Below are 19,842 nucleotides of genomic sequence, written 5' to 3'. Positions count from 1 at the left end.
GGCAACATTCAGTTCTAGTTAATGTGCAGAATCACACAATTATCCTGTATTTTGAAGCGTCGTCATATCTAAAAACAGTGGAGCTATTCCTCAGGAACTTGGCAGTGGTACCCAAATGCTGCATACCATACCAGTGTATCACCATTACACCAATGCAACCTGCCAAGAAAATGGGGCATACTGTATAGTCCTGGGATGAAAACATAACCAGATCTACATGATGAGACCTTTCATACAAATGGCTCGTCAGATGGAGCAGCCTCCACAGGAGGTGGCTTGTGCTGCTTTCTGTTCATGTGAACTGGGTCTCAGTGGCACACAGAATGAAATCAAGTAACAGCCTGCCACAGGTTTCTGTCTTTAAGGGACCTTCTTCCAGAATATTACAGTTCCACAAGACATCATGGAAGGTAATTGTTGAGCACATTATATTTTCATGGGACACCGTCACTTTAATTTCTTATGAAGTTTTGTTTGGTTTGGTAATCCACAACAACCCAATATGGGCAACTGTTCAGCAAGAGTTGAAATTGACTTGATAAGGGAAAGTAGCTTGTTTTTAAAAACAGGAATATTAGAAGGATGTAAAGGTGAAAGCTTCCATTTGAAGCGATTCACAGACAGATATTTGAAACCATCTTCTGGAAGAACACACAGAAAAACCAAGATTCACCAAAATGCCAACAAAGAGAGACCACGTCTCAAGATGCTAGGAAATATATATTTAACAGAAGTCTGGTGTGTTTTGGCCCAAAGGGCCTTCTTCAGGGCCAATTCTGTGACAAACAAACAAAATCAATTAACACATCTGGAGCCACCAGAGAGACACACTCTAAAGGCTTCCTGAATAGAGCTGGAGCAGACATTACCACAGCCAGCCTACCCACACAAATAATTGCTGAATGAGTAGTCTACTGTAATGTTGGAAGAGGAGGCTCACAGAAAATGAGATTTTTCAAATCACTGCTCTTGTGATTTTTCTAAACACCCAGGAGGAAGTTCCCTCTCCCAATGTCCCAGTATTCACATAAGCAGACCACTCTCATGAGCAGCTCTATCTTGTCCAGTCATTTTAGGTCAATTTTTAGTAAATAAAGGGGGAAACCCCAAAGTTTTGAAAATCGGTACAGATGTCAAGGACACTGTTGTAAGTAACATGTTGTAAGTCCTGATCGTTAAGACATCATGTTCAGCATATTATATTTTCATGGGACACCATCACTTTAATTCCTTTTGAATTTTTGTTTTGAGCTTTGGTTCATCAAACATGCCTCCTACACATACATTTCCATGCTCTTACATCTTCCTCTGGAGCAGAGCCAGGGTCCTTGAGGTTTCTGGAAGGAGCTAGGGTGTCATGAGTGTTGGTGCCTCTGGACCTGGTTCTGATTATATGAGATCCTCAGAGTCAACAGTGGATCCCAGATACTCATCAGGGCTGTCTGGCCATTCGGGAGCAGGAACACATTTTGATAATTTGATGCTCTACAATTTTCACATTTAACATTTTCCCATCTGAACAACAGTTTGTGAGATACATGCAAAAAACTATTTTTGGCAGCCATCTATCCAAGATGGTGGCCAAAGCTCAAGTTGTAATGATCAAGACTTTTATTATGTTACCTACAAGAGTGCCCTCGGCATATGTACCAATTCTCAAAACTCTGGGATTCCCCCCCCCCCAAAAAAAGTTGACCTAAAATGACTGGACTATACTTACCAGTTCTTTGGGCCATTTTTTTTACAATAAAGGCACCACACAGAGACCATTTGAAACAGATTTCCATATGGCAGCTGCTTCATGCATTTAAAACCTCTGCATGCCAACCACGATGCTGCTCATTGGGGGAAAGGCTGCCACCATCCATTCTCATCATTCTCCAAGCATTGCCCTGCTTGCTACAGGTTGAGGGGGAAGGAAATGATGTAGTGGTACCAAGACAAGAACCAGTATGCCTGCAATAGGAATGGAGCCTTCTGCCTCAACACTAGTGTTCCCTCTAACAAGGATTCCCAGATGTTGTCGACTACAACTCCCAGGATCCCCAGCTGCAATGGCTTTTGCTTGGGGATTATGGGAGTTGTAGTCAACATCTGGGGCTCCCTGTTAGAGGGATCAACACTGTTCCACTTGAGCCTAGTTTTACACCCTCTTGTGTGCTTTCCCTCTGGATATACACCCTCCATCATGATCAGTTACACCCAGGGGAAAGGAGCAGGAGAGAGCCCATGAATTCCAAACCCCTGTTTAGAGAGGTTTGAAAGTTCTCAAGTGTGCCTCTCAGCTTGCTACCCCCACTAACCCCAACCCCTAGATTCAGAATGGAGAACTGCAGCAGATGGAAATAAATGGACAGCCCTGGATCGACAAAAGGAATCTCTAGTGAATGCTAAGTTTATCTGCCTAAGTCTAAAGACTAAAGTGTGTGAAGTGCAAATTACAAGCCTCATGACACAAAGGATCACATATGTATAACTCGTAGCTCTTTTTATTCTTTCTAAAAAGAATGCAAGCAAAGGCCCAGTTTCATCCCAATTCACAGCTATTTACAAGGTATCTGATGAGCACCAGGCCTCACTCATTTTAGTCACTCGGACTCCATTTCAATACTTTAAACTGGCAAGGCCAGAAGTGACATTTCAAGCAGCTGTTCTATCTAGAACTTTCTCCACCCAAGGAGTGTGGATCAGTAATGCCTAAGCTACGTTAGAATTTCAAGGACCCTGGACCACGGAATTGTGTATTCTTAGGAATCTCCATTTACTAGCCCTTATGGTTCCAAGGGTGAGACTGAAAATGTGATGACAACCACTTGCCACATGACCCTTAGAACAACCAGAGCATATAGATGTAGAACATTCTGTCTATTTCATTTGGCTAATGCAGAAAGCTTTTTCAGGACAACTCTTCTGCTACTACTGGATTCAGGCACAATACAAAGTTAATGTTTCCCTGATAACAAAAGTATTTTTTCCTCTGCTGAAAATTTGCTTCTGTTCCTCCAAGACACATTTCGTTACAGTGAAGCTCTGTTCCTCAATATAAGTACATGTGACCTGTTCTAAATAAAGGATATTTTCCACTTCTTGCACAACTGGAACAGATAGAAACACAGTAGCCTGAACAAACTACTGTGGAAAACTACACAAGAGTATACAACACTCAAAGGTGGGCCCAAATAAAGAGTCACAGTAATCTGAAAAATACTATTAGAGTGCGTGCACACACATATCATTGGTAATCCTAATATAATTAAGCAGATATAATCATATCAAATTAGACTTAATCATAAGCATGGTGGAACATGTCAGAACAGTCCCTTCACTTGTGGGATCTGACTTATTGGTCAGTAAGTCTGCAGACACAGACTCTTAGCACATACCAAGCTGCCTTACACTGAGACAAAGCATTGGCCCATCTAGCTCAGCACTGACAACACTGACTCCAGAGTCTTTCCCAGCCCAACCTGAAACGGCCAGGGACTTAACCTGGGACTTTCTGCATACAGTCTTCTGCACTGTGGCATGTTTTCAACATCACTTTTTAAGGGCAGAGATGCTAATCATACAACAGGATAAAACTAACTGGCCCTTGCATGTCATCAAAGGTCCTTCACTCTTGTTTCAGTGATGTCATGGAATGTTCACAAGCATTCCAGCCACCAGTTAAACCATTATCATTGATAAATGGTGCAGCTTCTGTGAAGGAAAGGAAAAGCCAGTTTTGATAGCTGGCAAAACATCATTAGGTTACATTTTAGCAGGGTGGATTTGATTTAAATCAAACTGATTTAAATCATGATTTAAATCACTAGCAGGGTGGATAAAAATAAAAAAAATCCGATTTAAATCAAAAAAATCAGATTTTTTTGATTTAAATCGGATTTTTTTATTTAAATCGGATTTTTTTATTTAAATCGGATTTTTTTATTTAAATCGGATTTTTTTATTTAAATCGGATTTTTTTATTTAAATCGGATTTTTTTTATTTTTATCCACCCTGCTAGTGATTTAAATCATGATTTAAATCAGTTTGATTTAAATCAAATCCACCCTGCATTTTAGCAAAAGAACCTTTAGAGTATTCACAATTATCAGATATTCTTGATCACACAGGTTTCCATACATGTACATCGCCTAGGCAGCTGCTGATTAGTTGACAAATGAATACCCGTACTCAAAGCATATAGTACTATGTGGTGACATTTCTGAAATCACCAGCCATCTGATTTTATTAGCCTAGCTGTAGACAGAACCAAGTTGGGTTTTCCCACCTTTTCATCAGAATGGCCTCAGATAATTTCACATTGCTCTTCTACCATTAGGGTTTTCACTCCTGAGAAAGCTTCGGGGGGCGGGGGAGACACGTTGAAGAATGGATGATATAGAGCAAAGGTTAAAGCACACATGTTGACTGCCCCCCTCCCGGTAACATTTGTTTTGTCCTTGTTCCAGGTATTACGGCGCTTACATCAGTTGGCTTGGGAAAGGCCCTGAAGGCCATGATGGGAATTTTATTTGCATCCTCAGCACTATTAATTTCTTGCCCATGTTGGCCTCAAAAGAGTCTCAGCGTAGGATCTCCCAGTAGATTCCACAACCTAAACACTTGCTTAAGAATTTCAATAATTTCTTTCTGATCAAGGCATATGTTCTACATGGTATCTATCAGTTTGGAACTAGGGAAATCTGCCCCCCCCCCCGCTTCCATCCACTAACTCTACCTGATTCAAGCTTAACCCAAACTGGACTGAGCACATAGCTGGGTTGATGCTGCATGATGACAATGGTATAAGTCAAGAATTACCCATCAACTATTCTGAACAAGAATCTTTAAAATTCCCACAATATATATGCCCAACAGTCCTGTCCATCTCTATTCACATAAGGAGATGGAAACATGTTATCACATGAACAAATCATTTTAAACACAAATCCAATTGGATCAAAAAGATGACTGCTACTGTTTGATGCAGCTAGGAAAACTAGTGAAGACTGGCAGAGTCCGCCTCCTCATTTCTGCTCCCTATGTTGGCTTTTCTTTTTACTCATTACAATACTGCTCTGTCTTCCCCAGTGGAGCACTTTGCATACTGGATTTCTCTCAAGTCTTCATAGTCTGGGCTTCTATAGTTCTGTCTAGTCGTAATTTGAATCCCACCCACCCCCCACCCCGATTACTTATTCGTGTTGTGTAGTCATGTCAGTTTGACAGGCATGTCAGACCCGAAATGCCCTCTGTCAGGCATCCTCAGAAGGCATTCTGCCTTGGTAGGAGAGAACCCCAATAGTTGGAGTTCTGACTAACACCAACTAACACCTTCTGTCTTAGAGGAATTCTATCTGAGTCCTGATATGCCTGTCAGACTCACATTAAAAGGCCAGAAAGCTGCTTCTCAGCTGAGAGGTCCATGCAGGTCATCTGAAAATTAAATGCTAACCCCATCATCTCTCAGCTGAGAAGTGGACTGGTTGCCATTTGGACAGCTGCCATTTAAAAGTTAAAGGGAAACCCCTTTTAACTTTGCCTTTATTTTATCTTTTAAGTGGCAACCAACAATGTCAGGAAATGTTGAATTTCCAATCTGACATGACCTGACAACAATTGGTGGGGGGCAGGGAGGCGCCATGATGGCCCCTGCCCCCCCCCCCAACAATTTATGTTAGGTCAGATTGGACCTGATATTTTTAGGCTTCACAGGTGTATTTTGTATTCAGTATCTCAGCCTGTGGAGCTGATCATCTTCTTTTTCCCTAGGGACAATCTATATATTTTTCTCTTAGGCCTATGCTTCCCCTACACTGACAACCTTCAGCTCTGTTTCTCTGCTTCCAATATTTCATTCCAATTCTAATATTTCAGCCTGCCTTTCTGCAGTTTCACATTGGATGACCACTGCTGCCCTAAGCTAAATTTATCCTTTGGAAAAGTTCTTAACCTTTTAAGAACTTTTCAATCATGATCCTGTTGCTTCCTCTATCCCTCACCTCCAATCATGAGCCTGTTTCTTCTTTCCCTATACATGCATACTTGAGGCTCTTGTCAGCTCCTTTCTATAATCATTTTTAATCCGGGGGGGTGGGCAGGGTCCAACAGGTTGCTGGAATTCCTGGGCAGTGAATTTCACTGCAATGAACCTTTCATGGTACATTGGGCCTAATGGCATGTTGGGCCCCCACACTTGGCCCAGGCTTACCAGCAGATGATAGCAGCTCACTTTACCCATCAGGGAAGGGGGACTCTTCAGCGGCAGCAGTATTTTCCCTTTCCATCAAGATATCCCAACCATATTCACTAATGAGGATGGAGAACAACAAGATGACGACCTGCTACTGCTATCAACGACTTTGGCCGCAGTTTCTCCCTCAACTCACCCCCTCCCCGCCAGACAATGCGAGGATGCAGGGAACTTTATAAGAAAGCCCACTGGCCAGTGGTGAGGGTGGGAAGAGCTGCCATGCAAGTGTTTTGGTTTTTTAAAAAACTTGCATAGCAGCTCTTCTTTTGCCCACCTTCAGTCCCTGGCTGATGGGAACATCTCCTAGAGGGCCAAAATGATATTGGAGCCTCTGGAAAATACTCCCATTTCTAGATTAGGTGATGGGCACAGGATTGGCTGATGCCTGACCCTTGCTTAAATCTATACCTTTTTATTCTCCCCAGTACCACTACAATTTGATCTATGCCTATATTCTCAAATGTTTCAATCAGGGTGAGCAGACAAGGTTTCTGGGAGGGAGCTACTAGCATGAAACAGTTACTTAAGGAGGTGAGTTGAGGAGGCAGAGCCACTCACATAATAGCAGTTTGTACAAGAACTTACATAGACAGAATAAGGAATTTTAACATCAAACCCCTTGAATGTATGCAGAATTTTGCTTCATGACAGGAGAGGAGCAAGAGAAAAAAAACATAGATAGAAGCAAGCCCTAACACTTGGAGAGCTATTTCATATAAGCCCGGGAGCTACCAGCAGCGCCTGAGCTGCTATCTAATGTCCAATCCTGATTTATATTACTACAACACAGAAACAACAGAACAAAGGCTAGCAGACCAGAGAAGATTCATAATAAGAAATAAAGTATTCACAGGAGTTGAGCTGGAAGAACAGCAAAGAGCAACACAGGCTCAAGATATGGAAGAAGAATTACCACCAACTGAAGAAGTTGCTCAGGCACAGGTGGAAGAGGTGTTGGAAATAGAGGATGCCACTGTTGCTGAACTGTTTCAAAATCAAAACCAAGCAACCTCCCCTTTGCCTTCACCTCAAAAACCCAAATGCCGTTTAACAGAAAAGCAACAAGAATTAAAGCAAAAAATAACTGTGCACATGAACCAAGCAACCGCCAGGGTTCGACTTCCAGCTCTAAAAACAGTTGCCAAAAAACAACTTGCTCAGGTATTAAAAGATGTCAATGCTGCACTTGCAGAAATAACAACCAATAATTTGCAAGAAACAAACCAACTAATGTACAGTGCAGCAACAACAACAACACAAGAGCTCGGCTATAAGATCAATGGACCTGTCAAAAAAGAAAGCAGTACATCACCTAAATGGAAGATTAGATTAGAAAATAAAATCTCCAGGCTTAGATCAGATGCTAGTAAATTGAAAGATATGAAAGACAAGAAGCTGAAGAAGGAAAACACCAAACAGTATCTGATCCAAAAATACCACCTAGATTCAAGGAAAATTAGAGAAGTCCTGGAAATAATAAAGCAGCAAACAGCAGTGTCAAAGAAGATTAGCAGATATGAAGCCAGAACTACACAACACAGGCAGAATCTCCAATTCCAGTCGAATCAGAGATGTTTCTACCAAAGCATAGAAGGAGAAACTGCAAGAAACCTAGAAACACCAAATAAAGAAGAAACAGTGCAATTCTGGGGAAAATTATGGGACAATCCAATAGATTATAATAAAAAAGCAGGCTGGATGAAAGAGGTCAAAAAATGTAACCAACAAATGCAAGATCTAATAATAATACCAGAATTAATAAGTGAAAGAGCAAAGAAAATTAAAAATTGGACTGCGCCAGGTGACGATGAACTGCATGGCTTTTGGCTTAAACACCTAACAAGCCTTCATAAACAACTATCAAAACAGCTCAATCACATTTTGCAAGGAGGTGATATTGAACAATGGCTAACAACTGGGAAAACTCATCTCATCATGAAAGACCCAGCAAAAGGTGCAGTTCCAAGTAATTATAGACCGATAGCCTGTCTGCCAACCATGTTCAAATTATTAACTGGAATAATAGCAGATGAAGTGATGCAACACTTATTAACTAACCAACAGCTTCCAGTTGAACAGAAAGGAAATTGCCCAAACACCAGAGGCACAAAAGACAAGCTGCTGATTGACAAAATGATTTTAGAAAATTGCAAGAGAAGAAAAACCAATCTAAGTGTTGCATGAATTGACTACAAGAAAGCCTTCAATTCATTGCCTCACACATGGATACTAAAATGTTTAGAAACAACTGGTGTCAGCAAAAACATTCAGATATTTATTTTAAAAAGCAATGAACATGTGGAGTACACAGTTAACAATCAATGGCAAGACACTTGGACAGGTTAGCATTAGAAGAGGCATTTTCCAAGGGAACTCACTATCCCCTCTGTTTGTAATCGCCATGACCCGACTTTCACAAATACTAAACAAAACAGGCCTTGGATACCAAACATCTAAAACATCAAGTCAAATCCACCATCTGCTGTACATGGACGATCTGAAGTTGTATGGAAAGTCCCAGTCAGAAATTGAATCACTGCTAAACACTGTCCGTATATTCAGTAGCGATATAGCAATGGAGTTTGGACTAGACAAGTGGGCTGCATTAATAATGAACAGAGGGAAAATAACAAAAACAGAAGGAATAGAACTGCCCAATGGAAGCAAGATCAAGAACCTGGAAGAGAAAGAACATTACAAATACTTGGGCATTCTCCAGGCTGATAACATCGCACACACTCAAGTTAAAAGATAAATTGGAAGTGAATACAACAGGAGAGTTAGAAAAATCCTCAAGTCCAAACTGAATGGCGGGAACACCATACAAGCCATAAACACCTGGGCTATACCTGTTATCAGATACACTACAGGAATAATAGACTGGACCCAGGCAGAGCTAGAGACGCTAGATCGTAAGATCAGGAAAATCATGGCCATCAATCATGCTCTGCAGCCCCGCAGTGATGTCGATAGGCTATACCTCCCTCGCAGCTCAGGTGGAAGAGGAATGCTGCAAGTCCATCAAACAGTAGAGGAGGAGAAAAGAGGCCTTGAAGAATATATCAAGGACAGTGAAGAAGATGCACTTCAAATGGTCAATAATGACAAACTATTCAACACCAATGAAACAAAGCAGGCCTACAAGAAAGAACAAGTCAAGAACCGAGCAGAAAAATGGAAATATAAGCCCCTGCGTGGTAAATATTTGCACAATATAACTGGAAAATCAAACATCACCAAGACCTGGCAATGGCTTAAGAATGGCAACTTGAAGAAAGAAACAGAGGATTTAATACTGGCTGCACAAGAACAGGCACTAAGAACAAATGCAATAAGAGCAAAAGTAGAAAAATCCACCACAAACAGCAAGTGCCGCCTTTGTAAAGAAGCAGATGAAACCGTGGACCACCTAATCAGCTGTTGTAAAAAGATCACACAGACTGACTACAAACAAAGGCATGACAAAGTAGCAGGGATGATGCACTGGAACATCTGCAAAAAATACAAGCTACCTGTAGCCAAAAATTGGTGGGACCATACAATTGAAAAAGTTGAAGAAAATGAAGATGTGAAAATATTATGGGACTTCCGACTACAAACAGACAAACATCTGCCACACAATACACCAGATATAACTGTAGTGGAGAAGAAAGAAAAACAAGTTAAAATAATTGACATAGCAATACCAGGGGATAGCAGAATAGAAGAAAAAGAAATAGAAAAAATCACCAAATACAAAGATCTACAAATTGAAAGGCTGTGGCAGAAAAAGACCAAAATAATCCCAGTGGTAATTGGCGCCCTGGGTGCAGTTCCAAAAGACCTTGAAGAGCACCTCAACACCATAGGGGCCAGAGAAATCACCATTAGCCAGTTCCAAAAAGCAGCTTTACCGGGAACAGCCTATATTCTCGACGATATCTATAACAACAGCAACAACATTGACAATAAAATTCTTGCATCCCAGGTCCTTGGGAAGGACTCGATGTCTGGATAAAACAAACCAGTCAATAACACCTGTCTGACTGTGTAAAATAATAATATAATAAAAAATAAGCTCAATAGACCAAAGCTCTGATTCAAAAGAATGCAGTTTCATACATTCATATATCTCAAGCCTGCACAGAGCACAGTGCAGGTTTCAATTTGAAATTGTTCTCTCTGAAACAAGGCAAATAGAAAGCAGACAGCATCAAGTCTTTAAACAGTAAAAGCATATTCAAATTTTATGAAAGATTCCAGAGAGAGAGATCTAGATCTCCATAGGGAACTTTACAGTAACTTATCCTACAGCACGCAGTGATATGCAGGAACAGGCAGTCTAAGGGGAAACTATGGAAAATGCAAATGATCAACGTGAGAGATCTATCTACAGGTTTTAATTTATTAAGCAATTGCAAGGAGCATACTTGCCAGGAAGAAACTGCCATAAGATAACTTTTACAGGTAAATAGTGATCCTCTCCTTCATAGCAGGGATGTGCAGAACATTTTTAACTCAAAACTTTCCAACTAGAAATGGGCCGTTTAGAGTGTTTTGAGCTCAAAACAGAACACCCTTCAAATGAAGGCCCTGTTTCGAGCTCGGAATGGAAGTATCCAAGTCAGAACGTTTTGAGTGTTCTAAGCGCCATTTTGGAGGCTTGTTTTCCCTTGCCGACTGACTTTGGCATCGACTTGTGATCTCCTTGCTTCTTGGTTGGCTTGTTATCATACAAATCAACTTGATTTGTATGATAAGAGGCCAACCAAGAAGCAAAGAGATCACAAGCCAGTCAGAAGCCAGTGCCAAAACCAGTCAGCAAGGGAAAAACAGACCTCCAAAACGGCACTTGGAACACTCGAAACGTTCCCAGCATATTCCACCAGAACAAACGGCTTGACCAGTTGTTCCGACGGAAGAACCACCACCACCACTAGGCATTTGCATTCTGTTCTGAGCTTGGAATGGTATACAAATCCTATTCTGTGCACATCCCTACTTCATATTATCTTTGTAACAGGAACTGAATGCATTCACACAGCTACAAGAAGTCCGTGTTCATGTAGGCAGCCAGACTAAAGAACAGGTAATTCCCAACATGGGTCATAATAACTTCAAAAATGGTTTCCCCACTTGTCCCAGAGACAGGCATGATTTAAAACATTGCTTACCTCACACTCAGGCTGCAGGAAACACTTTGTACTAATGCTTCAGGCAGGAAGGACAACATTTTAAAAAACCCTTCTCTGCAGTTCCTCAGTGCATGATGTGGCAGCAAGCAAGCACCACCCATCCCCGGTGGCAGCGCTGGCATTCAGCTGCACACACACTAGGAACTGCAGGGGTAAAGAACTTGTGCTTGCACAGGAAAGGGGTTTTAAAAAAACATTATTTTATCATTGGAAACACAGTCACTAGTTAAAGCTTTGCCTTACATAAAATAAGTAGCATCTAAAACCAGGCAGAAGATAGGGTCCCAAAAATTCATTTTATTAGACCAACTACATTGGGAAGGTATCATTGCAAGTTTCACAGAATAGGCTGTCAGCTGGAGAAAGTGGGTAGTTCTTTTATATTTGGCAAGGGTATTAACTTCCCCTATTCAACCAGCAGAGCATGCCCCCAATGACTGTTGCCAGAGTCGTGTGTGTGTGTGTGTGTGTGTGTGTGTGTGTGTGTGTGTGTGTTCCGTGTGTGAACTGTGAACCCCTTTTGGACAGCAAGCCACCTTCTCATTGCTACAGAAAGTAACGTAAAGTGTATTGTTGAGTTGGTGTCGACTCCTGGCGACTACAGGAGCCCTGTGGTTGTCTTTGGTAGAATACAGGAGGGGTTTACCATTGCCTCCTCCCTAACAGTACGAGATGATGCCTTTCAGCATCTTCCTATATCGCTGCTGCCTGACATAGGTGTTTCCCATAGTCTGGGAAACTATGTTGCCGGTTTGAAGCTCTGCTAGTATGTTTCCCATAGTCTGGGAAACATACCAGCAGAGATTCAAACCGGCAACATCTGGCTTGCTAGTCAAGTCATTTCCCTGCTGCACCATTAGGTGGCTTTGCTATATAAGCCACTTTAATAACTTCTTTGGTTGAAAAGCTATGTATAAATATCCATGGTGTAGTGGTTAGCATGTTGGACTAGAAATGGGGTGGGGGGTGCAAGGGCCAAGTCAAATCCCCATTTAGCCATGAAACTCTCTGGGTGATTCTGGGCAGGCACTTATCTCTCACAGGGTTGTTGTGAGGATAAACATAACCATGTACACTGCTCTGGGCTCCTTGGAGGAATGGCAGGATATAAATGTAAAATAAATAAACAGCACTCTTATTTATAGAAATAACAGTTAAGAAAAAGCTTGAATTTATATTCTATTACTAAACTGAAAAAAATACTGTTGACAGTGATACACTATAGAAGCAGATGGAGAGATCACTGTAATTCCAACATCTCTATGGTGCAGGGCCTATATGTCTAGCACTGGCAGTTTGATTGGACACCAGTTAATATCAAACTGGCCAATCAGGACTGCACTAAGACTGGCACCTCATGGCCAGGAAAATAAAATATATATGACTACTTGCTTATGCAGTCAGCTTCTGAATTGCATTCAGTTCAAATTTACATAACTGTATACAAACTGGGCAAATTTGTAGAGTGTTTAAACAAACACAAGAAAGAAGGATCATCGATTTACATTAGACTGGACACAGTCTTACATACACACATACAAGAGAAGTTGACTGATCGGGTATGCAAAAATTCAAAAGGCCAAAATTCAAAAAATTCAATTTCTGCCTTTTGGCAATTCTAAGGGTGTTTTCACACTGCAGACTGCAGTTGATTTGCACTTAATTCAGTCTACAATGCAAGCAAGCACTATCTTATATTAAGAACATGCTTGCCTAGCACAAATACTGTGGGAGAGGCTCAAAAATATTTTTCTAGCTTGGTATTCAAATATTGTATTGTATTTTTCTCTCTCCTCTTGAACCAAAGGAGCCCCACAAGGTGGCTAACGATCACATCACAAATAGAACACAAGCTGGCCCATCTGAACCATTCCAGATCCTTGCCTGTTTCCAAAACCATGGTATATATTTATATGGCCACTTTAGGGGGAAGGGCAAACAATTCAACATCACAGAAATCCTATGATCCAAAATATGATCAGCAAGAATCAGCCAGTCCAGCACGTTCACTGAATAAAAAGATGGGCAATTCTCCCTCCACTCTCTGCTTAATACACACTTTAACTATTAGTGGAAGTCTGTAACTCCCAGCCAAGGCCAGATAATGCCTCTGGTGAGAATGTTCAACAATACCCTTTACATAATACCAGCCAGCAGGACTCCGCTCCTCCTCCCTCTCCCAAACAGTAACACACACTAAACAAAACTGCTATTATTACAGGAACCACTCTCTAAATGGCTGCCTTTATAGCTTCAACTGTAAAAGGATGCTTCCTTTCAATGTATTTTTTAAAACTTTTACAAACAGCCTAATTCAACGGGACAGAAAGTAATCAGCAGACACAGCAGATGCTGGGTTATTATTATTTTTTTCCCCTTCTGTAACATTCCCCTCTTCTCTCTCTCACTCCTTTCCCCTCCCTTTTCAAAGGGGCACTTGGTTGAACACCAGCAAATCATTCGCATCGGTGGGAAAGCTAGCCTCAGGAGCTGCTAACATGCCACGCACGCTTCTCACACCTAGAACAAGTTTGCAACGCCTCCTTGGCTTTGGCACACTGCAGCCTGCACACAGCACATCCCTGCCAGCCCACACACACATATACATACACACCTAACCCCAGCACAAGCAAAAATCCATATGCAAGCCCGGAGGTGTCCAGGCAAAAGAAGGCAAGCCAACAGCATGGGGACACTTTCCATTGTCTCTGCCAGGGGAAAGGGTGGAGGGCAAAGGACCTGCCATTTTTTCCTAGTGAGTTAAGGAATGGGTGGTGTGCCGTATGGGGAAGGTAAGTTTCTTTAGGAAAGGAGAAAAGAGTTCCTGGCACCAAAGCACTCTTTTGCATCTGCAGCAGCACAACTTTTAGATCAGGTGGATAAATGACAGCTACAACAGGAGGTCCTATTCCGAAGGGGGAGGGAAGACAAGAACGGGGCAGAAGTGAAAGAGGACAAGGAGGAGAGGCAAGAAGGATCCTGGGAGAGACAGAGTTGCAGCAGGGAGCAATGGAGAAACAGGCAGTGCCATGGAGAAAAGAAAATGAGGAGAGAAGAAAAGACAAGGCAGGAGGGGAGAGAAAAGTTGCAGATGGAAAGAAGATGCAAAGCGGGGGGGGCGGTGAGGAGAGAAGCAGCAGAAAGGGAGAAGAACTGAGGACAGAAAGAAAAGGCCAGGAAGATAAGTAGATGGAGAGAGAGGTGCCTGCTGAAGATCAGGAATCACCTCGCACAGATTAGGTGCCCTTTCTTCCTCGGTGGTTAAAAAGCCGCTTGGGGGGTGGGGGAGCATCTTCTGAACACGCGGGGAAAGTGGAGGTGGGCTGCGAATCTAGAGTAATGGTTGGGGGTCCAGGAACGGAGTCGAGGGAAAGTCGCCTGCTCCAGCCTAATCGGGACAGTGCAAGGCTATCGCCTCACGCGAAAGAGGTGAAAGGCAAAGGAGGAGAAAAAAATATATACAGGAAAGAAGGAATGGGGCGGAGAAGACGGGGAAAGGGGGCGACGGTGCAAGGAAGCAGGAGCGCGCGCCACGCCGGCCCGGCCCCCTCACCTGTTTTTCAGGGGTTGACTTTTCAGCTCATAGTAGGTCTTGGGCTCCTCGTGAAACTCTTCGCCGACCTCGAAGTCCGGCACGATTCCCGATTCCGCCTGCATGTCCCCCTCCCTCCGTCCCCCACCCTCGGGGGGAGCGTAAGAAGGCAAGGAAAGAGAAGTCCCCGATGCGCTGTGTGCGCCTTGCGCCCGACGCTCGGAGCCCTCCAGCCTTCGCTTGACTCGCCTCGCTTTGCTTTGCTTTGCTTTGCTGCGCTGCGCTGCCCGCCCGCTCTCCGGCGCCCTCCCACTCGCGCACACCCTCCTCTCGGCGCTGCTTGGGATTTGCAGTCCTTCAGGGCCTCGGCCGCTGCCGCCCGCCCAGCCGTTGTACTACAATTCCCGCAAAGCCAAGCAGGCTTGACGCAAGGGAGAGGGCGGGGCCGAGAGAGACACCGGCGTGCGTCCTGTCAATGTCAGCAGTAGCCGCTTGCCAAGGGTATCTCGCCTGCTCGGCCCGGAATCTTGGCCGCTGGGCAGTGCTTTTTCTCTTCTAAAATGAGAGGTGCCGAGGCTCAAGCCTTCCCGTGGAGTCACGCTTAGTGGCTGAGAAACCTTTCGCGGGGCGGGCGGGCGGGCTGAAGGGGTCATTTAGTGACCAGGTGGTTGCACTTTGCACATAATCAGAGGCACCCTCGCATTCATCACATCTCCCGCGACTGCCTTCTTTCGAATTCCACATGTGTAAGAGCTAATGTTTACTCAGTCGTAAGGCCAGGGCTCGCTGCACATGCTCAGTAGTGTCCTTAGCTTTATCATCTGCTCCAGGATCAACGAAAGCTCAATGTGATGATTGCGAGGATGCCTCTGAGTATGTGAAAAGTGCAGTCACCAGCCTACCTGAAAGCCCTTCCTTCAAAGCCTGGATGTGTAGAATTATGCTAAGTGATTGGGGAAGGCACTGCACATGCTCAGAGCACCCTTGCTTTTACTATCTCTACATTATCTGTAAAGGTTCTCTAGCAAAGGACTGGTGACTCCTCTCTCAGATTAAGACCTTGTTAAAAACTGTTGAACCTTTACTCAGAATATGATGTTGGGCCTGCACCCTAAAAAGTTCCTCTACAACAGGGGTGCACAATGAGAGCACTCCACCAGTTATTGTACTACAGCTCCTATCATCCCCAACCAAGTCACCAATAGTAAGGGATGATGGGAGTTGTAGTCCAACAGCTGGAAGGCCAAAGTTGTGCACCCCTGCTCTAAAACATGTATCTCACACACACACACACACACTTGCTTCACACTAGTTCAACAGAGATGTTTATCTGTCCTTTTAGGTCACAGTTTTAGCAAGCTAGCTAGCTCAGGGACAGAAGGGTCACCTATTAATTTATTTAACACAGGAACAAAGGAAGCTGCCTTATACTGAGTCAGCCCATTGGTCCATCTAGCTCAGTACTGTCTACAGGCAGTGGCTTCTCCAAGGTTGCAGGCAGGAGTCTCTCTTAGCCCTCTCTTGGAGATGCCACCAGCGAGGGAACTTGGGGCATGCTCTTCTCAGAGTGGCCCCATCATCTTAGCGCTCACATGAAGTCTCCCATTCATAGTCTCCAGTTGCAGGGGAGTAATGGCAGGAAAGAGGGCACGCCCTCAATTCCTGTCTGAGGCTTCCAGCAGCATCTGGTGGGCCACTGTGCGAAACAGGATGCTGGACTAGATGGGCCTTGGGCCTGATCCAGCAGGGCTGTTCTTATGTTCTTAAATGCAACCAGGGCAGACCCTGCTTAGCAAAGGGGGCAATTCATGCTTTGTACCGCAAAACCAAACAGATATCTCTCAGGGCAATTTTCATACAATTAAAATTCAAATCACAAAAATTAAAACAGTCAAAAGCAATTTGAACAAAACAGACAACTTACAACCACTTACAAAAGCCAAACCACTTATCCAGAGGCCTGGTTAAAAAAATGTCTTTAAGATATATATATATATTTTAAGTAGTTAGAGATGTTAGAGATCTTATCCTACCTAGTTCCAACAATGTGAACTCAGGCAGAAGGCCATTGGTGATTCTTCTTTTCTCTGAAAGGACTTAACATAGCTTCAAGCAAATCCTGGTTGCTGAAAATAGTTTTCAAGCTTCTAACTATGGTACATCCAATGCTTTGATGTATTTGAGAGGTTGCACAAGCTCACTCCCCTTTTATTTGGGGTTATTCCAGAAGAATAATTAACATACACTATCACTGACAAAGAATTCCTAACTCAGCATATAAAGAAAACCATCCTTTTACGCATATTTGGATAAACACAGTCATATACTAATAGGTCACAACAATACACATGCAGCTACTTACCAGTTGTCTGTTATCTTACTGAGTGATGAGGAACATCTTGGCACTATTCTGTTTCTGCAGATTTCAAAACATGTGTGGGAAAGTGGTAAAATTGTCCACAAAACTTGGCAGGAATGTACAGACATCCAATGCTTCAGGTAGTTTCATGCATTCCATGGTGAGTGAGTTACCATTTGGTATAGTCCATGCATATCTGTAGTCTTCATGAAGAGCCAGCGTGGTGTAGTGGTTAGAATGCTGGACTAGGACTGGGGAGACCCAAGTTCAAATCCCCATTCAGCCATGAGACTTGCTGGGTGACTCTGGGCCTGTCACTTCTCTTTCAGCCTAACCTATTTCACAGGGTTGTTGTGAGGAGAAACTCAAGTACTGTATGTAGTACACCGCTCTGGGCTCCTTGGAGGAAGAGCGGGATATAAAATGTAATAAATAAAAATCTTCTAAACACCCTAAATGTGGCTGGTTAAAATATATACCATATCTTAGTGCTAAGAGGTTGCACAACTTCAGCATTCCAGCTGCGGCTGGACTATAACTCCCATCATCCCTGACTGTTGCCCACTATGGTTGGGGATCATGGAAGATGTAGTCCAATAACAGCTGGAGCACTGAAGTTGTGCAGCCCTGTTCTAGAGTATTCTCGGGAACTGGCAATGTCCTCCATCTAGGAACAGATTTTTCAGGGGACATAAAATTTAATGTAAGTGAGATACCACCTCTTGGCCATTCAGCTAGAATTGATCTTTACCAAATTCTTGCTTCATACCTGAGAAAGCCCTGTTGCCTTACCACTGTACAGTCAGTTCAGTGATAAACTGAAGGTCGGGACATTTAGGACTGACAAGAGGAAGTACTTTTTCACACAAACTATGGAATTCTTTGCCATGGGATGTGGTGATGGCCACCAGCTTGGATGGCTTTAAAAGGGGCTTAGACAAATTCATGGATGACAGACCTATCAATGGCTACACCTCCAATCTCAGAGGCAAGATGCCTCTCAATATAAGTTGCAGGGGAGCAATAGCAGGAGAGAGGGCGTGCCCTCACCTCTTGCCTGTGGACTCCCCAGAGGCATCTGGTGGGCCACTGTGTAAAACAGGATGCTGGACTAGATAAGCCTTGGGCCCTGTCCAGCAGGGCTGTTCTTCTGTTCAGTATGGTTGGGGCTGTAGCTCAGTGGTAGAATTAGGTTCCAGGTCCACTCTTTAGCATCTCTCGCTGTTAAAGGATCTTGGGTAGCAGGAGAGGAAGGGTCCTTGCCTGCCTCTCTGGAGAGCCATTGCCAGTCAGAGTGCACAATACTGGGCTTTATGGACAGTATGTAGATTCAGTATTGGACTGCATCGGTCCACAGCATCTGGCACACATAAGGAATTAGGGGAAACAGCTGTTTGGTGACAGGAAAGTAGCCTTGCGTTTTGACACCTCTTTTGAAAAACAAACTGCAGGAGAGGTGTGTGTCAGAGCTAAGCATCTTAGGCTGCAGTTCTATGGACAATTACTTGGGAGTAAATCCCTAGTAATGGGATTTACTTCTCAAGGGAATTTGCTCAGTGGAATTTACTTCTTCATAGACATAAATAAGGTTGGGCTGCTAGGTAGTTAATGATTCATTTGGTAAGGAACAGACTAATTTTTACACACTTCCTAATTGTTCTCAAGGGACAACTTCCTCTGTGATTAGGCCAATATCTCCTCAAAGTGACTAAACATATTTTGAATACAGTATGGATGAGGTAATATGGTAATATGAGGTAATATGGTAAGGAGTTTCTGACAAGTTTTTTGTCTGTCATATATTATGTATTATCATCATTTTTACATATTATAAATTGCCTTGAGTAGTATAGGATTAATATAGCAAGGAGGAATATATATAATTAATGTCCCACTTTGCTCTATGTTGTCTCTGTGTCTGAGTCTATGTGTGCATGCATGCATTTGAGACCTTGTGTTGGGCTAATTTCTATTAGAGTGGACCATGTATAGTACATGTCCACTTTAGTGAGGAGTCATGATTTATACAAAATTCCATATTAGGTCAGTGTGGTCTGGTAACAATGGATCAGGGAAACTTGGACTGAAGTATTACTTGCACCATAAAAACACTAGATGGCTTTGGACTATATTCACTGTTTTCCATCTGTAAACTGGGAAAATAATCTATCTCACACCACTGTTGTGACAGCTGTATAACAAAGACCATAATACAAGGTGTCCAGTAAAAAGTGCAGGGGTGTAGTGGAGGGGGATGTGCAGGGACAGAGCATTGGTACTTCTTGGCTTCTCTGGCTGTTGGGGTGGGCATGTCCATGGGGGCTGTAATGGAGAGCACCTGCACTTCTGAATTTGCACCACATGACGGAAAATGTGTACACTGCACAGTGTACACCATTATCTACAGTTATAAGATAATGGAGAGGAGGAGAGCTGGTGGTAACAAGCATGCCTTGTCCCCTTAGCTAAGCAGGGTCCACCCTGGTTACAAATGAATGGGAGACTTGATGTGTGAGCACCATTAGATGTGAGCACCCT

At 43.1% G+C, this 19,842-nt stretch overlaps 1 protein-coding gene across 9 annotated transcripts in view; it reads right to left on the bottom strand.

Moving 5' to 3' along the window:
* Positions 1-19,842, bottom strand: part of MITF (melanocyte inducing transcription factor) — a 227,183-nt gene that overhangs the window by 183,655 nt on the left and 23,686 nt on the right. For 7 of the 9 annotated variants that reach the window (XM_053296521.1, XM_053296522.1, XM_053296524.1 and 4 more), the window contains exon 1: positions 14,967-15,229. The exons of 1 other annotated variant lie outside the window; for it this stretch is intronic. In XM_053296521.1, coding sequence (XP_053152496.1) covers positions 14,967-15,070 — 104 coding nt within the window. In that variant the 5' untranslated portion in view covers positions 15,071-15,229. Of the gene's footprint in view, positions 1-14,966; positions 15,236-19,842 lie in introns of those variants that run through there. One more of the 9 variants, XM_053296532.1, reaches the window with a different exon arrangement.

The sequence above is a fragment of the Hemicordylus capensis genome, chromosome 2 (assembly GCF_027244095.1).
Source record: "Hemicordylus capensis ecotype Gifberg chromosome 2, rHemCap1.1.pri, whole genome shotgun sequence".
NCBI lineage: Eukaryota > Metazoa > Chordata > Lepidosauria > Squamata > Cordylidae > Hemicordylus > Hemicordylus capensis.
Note: the sequence above shows the minus strand (reverse complement) of the source record. Positions and strands in the feature narration are given on the sequence as shown.